Source organism: Hordeum vulgare, chromosome 4H (genome assembly GCF_904849725.1).
Source record: "Hordeum vulgare subsp. vulgare chromosome 4H, MorexV3_pseudomolecules_assembly, whole genome shotgun sequence".
Lineage (NCBI taxonomy): Eukaryota > Viridiplantae > Streptophyta > Magnoliopsida > Poales > Poaceae > Hordeum > Hordeum vulgare.
The window spans coordinates 534,334,746-534,337,642 of NC_058521.1; the positions used below are offsets into that span (position 1 = coordinate 534,334,746).

The following is a 2,897-nucleotide window of genomic DNA, read 5'->3' on the forward strand; positions in this document are numbered from 1 at the left end:
GCGGATTTTTCTTGGTAAATGAAGTCAATTCTGAGGCGAAAAGGAGTATGTTTGATAAGAATTTGTCATGACAAAATATATGTAGGCATGGGATCGATCAAAGGGTTGTACTGTAGTAGAGCCTCTAAAGGCATGATCTATACTAGTAGGTTTTTATTTAAATTATTTTTACGGGGAAGTAGGTTATTGTTATTAGCTTGGAATATTTAATTCCAAGTCACCCGAGGAACAAGCAAAGACAAAGAATAAACATTTGAGGTAATTGGGCAGCATCAATCATGTTTTATATACACCATGCGTATAAATAAACACGCAAATATGTACATTAAGTTAAACACGTACAAGGATATTGGAGGTACACGAGGGTGACCAATCAATCAATATATGTACGCAAGTACCGCTTACAATTAATATATATACAGCAATCACTATAATGTACGATGGTATGCTCACAAATAAATCACATCCTAATTCGTCCCGTTGATAGTGGTCAGTTAAAACTGCAATTTGCTCGCAAATGTCTGACCAAACGTCCATCCAGCTGGAACAATATTGTTGAACACAAGCGTCTGCCCATCTGTGTTGGTCAATCTGAACGAGAGCATCTTCCCGGTAAGATTATCTAGAGATTGCCAGTTCGCGCCCCAGTTACGAGCCATTGGCGCCCATGCGTCTGAATCAGAGCTCTTAACATCCATCACTTTGATTGATCCGGCAGCTCCGACGTTGAATACATTAACTAGGTTAAAATAGTCGTGACCAGCTATCTTGAACCGCACCCCACCTTTCTTCACACATGGAACTCTGCAGAAATCGGTTTTAGTAACTACGTACTACTAGCAGACAGGCACATACATAGCAGTGATTAATAATACTCATGTATGGTTACCTCTGGTACATGACAGGGATGATGCCACCCTTGTAGACACCAATCTTCTCCCAGGCCGGCTGTGCCATGTCGAAGTGCGGCCTCGGCGGGTTGCACCAGCCTCCGTTGTCGCTCGGGAGTGCATAGTTAGGCGGGCAGAGGTTCGTAGCCGTGATTGTCACGGTGACGCCGGGTTTGCAGAACATCGGGTCCGCAAGCTTGCGGTCACACGCAATCTTGTAGCACTGACCGCACGCCGCGCCGTCGTTGAAGAGCACCTGGCTCAGCGCCGCCGTCCGCGTCCCGTAGCCCGCAGAGTAGAGATTGCCGTACCCACACGCCCCACCTGCGTTGAATTGAGCGTATGTATGCTTTTAGAACAGGCAGCACGAGATGTGGAATTCACTGTTCAGTTGTTCTATTATATACATGATTTTGAAATAAGCTACTTACCCATGGTGTCAGAGGCATCGGCGCCGCCGTAGAACGTCGCATGCGCCCTCAGCCATATCGGCGCGTTGTCCGCAGCCATGGCATACACAGAGCACGCGAGCATGAGAGCCACCGCCGCAATTGCGCGAGCTGGAGCCGACGCCATGTATGTCGCTGGATGCATGTACGTAACTGATCTGGGAAGTTTTGTGTTGTTGCTTATGTGTGTGTTCGTGTAGCAGTGAGGATTTGGTTTTGATAGTTGGATGAATGTGTGTGTATATATAGCCTTTGCTGGAGGGAGTCAGCAAGGTCATCACGAAAGAGGCGAGCTAGCGTGCCCATGCATGTGGACGCTCGTGCAGCCGCACCATGCATGGCTTACGGGCTAATCCGAATACTGTATGTACGCGCAGACACGTCTGGTCCATTTTCTTCTTCCTTATATATAAATCAGCTCTTTAATTTATCGGTATTTGCTTGACTCTTTCTGAAGAAATGGACGGCGTTCTGCGATTTTCAAGTGCTTGCTTGACGCTTCACATCAGGGCGTGATATCTGCATGACTTTTTTGGCTGGAAGCTTTGTGTATTCGCTACTTTTACCTTTGTCTGAGGAAGGATGTGTCTTCCCGGTTCCTTGAATCGTACGGCTCACCGCACCTGGTCCTAAACATCGGCGGCGCCCATCGGCATGAAGGAATGTAATGGCTTCTTCCTGAATAAACATAGGATTGTCAAGGCAGCTTTATCGGCTTGAACTCGGCCCGTCCCGATGCAGGGGCGCGTGGTCTAACTAGATTTGTCGTCTGCTAGGTTTCGCCCATCAGAGCTCGTTTGACACGGGGCGGATTCAAGAGGTTTCGAAAGAAAAATCCCCAAAAAGGTCAGAAACCCACGGAACCTCGAAAGCTCATTTGATAAGAGGGGTTTGCTTAGCCGAATCCCCTCCGCGCCCCTTCAATCCCTTCCTATTCATGTGTTTCAGGACCCTCCTCGAGGGACTGGTGGAAGCAAAGCCCCGAGGATTTGAGAGGATTGGGTCGAAGAAAGGGATTCACCAAATCCCCTCAAATTCCCTCCTTCCAAAACCTTCTCAATCCACTTCTACCAAACAAAGCCTCATGAAAGCTGGCCCACTAAGTATGATAGTGACAAATGAACCCCTCGTATTTGTTTTAAACGTCTGGTTAGATCATTCGGTCACTGACACAACTGAAGCTTTTAAACTACGTACAAACGTCTCGACTAACATACATCTTTCATATCCAACCCAAATATAGAGCGGATATGAGACGTCCTAGGCGCATCCGCCACGTCAGCCCGGCCCACCGTTGGCCCACCCCGAGCACACATAATCCCCCTCCGAAGCAAACCCCATCTCATTTCATTCCGCTCCGCTCCCCGACTTTTCCTAATCCGCAACATTCGCAAGCATGTCCAGCACCGACAGCCACTCCGACGACAGTTCCGGGACGAGTAGGAGTTGGCGCTCCGTATCGCGCTCGAGCGCTCTCGGGGCGATACGGACGATAGCTCCGGCTACAGTGTGACGCCTCCTATAGCCCGTCTCTATACATCATCGACGCTGACACTTT

At 48.5% G+C, this 2,897-nt stretch overlaps 1 protein-coding gene across 1 annotated transcript; it reads right to left on the reverse strand.

Moving 5' to 3' along the window:
* Window positions 1-262: 262 nt before the first annotated feature.
* On the reverse strand, window positions 263-1,660 carry LOC123446802 (expansin-A24-like). The gene is made up of 3 exons (XM_045123348.1): window positions 1,322-1,660; window positions 890-1,214; window positions 263-804 (listed from the first exon to the last, which is right to left on the reverse strand). The coding sequence occupies exons 1-3, from the start codon at window positions 1,482-1,484 to the stop codon at window positions 495-497; spliced, it is 798 nt and encodes a 265-aa protein (XP_044979283.1). The 5' UTR covers window positions 1,485-1,660; the 3' UTR covers window positions 263-494.
* Window positions 1,661-2,897: the final 1,237 nt, after the last annotated feature.

Coding starts and splice junctions, on each gene's coding strand:
- LOC123446802 (XM_045123348.1), bottom strand. CDS start 1,484: ATGCATCCAGCGACATACATGGCGTCGGCTCCAGCTCGCGCAATTGCG. Junction 1,215..1,321: donor CGATGCCTCTGACACCATGG/GTAAGTAGCTTA, acceptor AATTCAACGCAG/GTGGGGCGTGTGGGTACGGC. Junction 805..889: donor ATCCCTGTCATGTACCAGAG/GTAACCATACAT, acceptor CGATTTCTGCAG/AGTTCCATGTGTGAAGAAAG.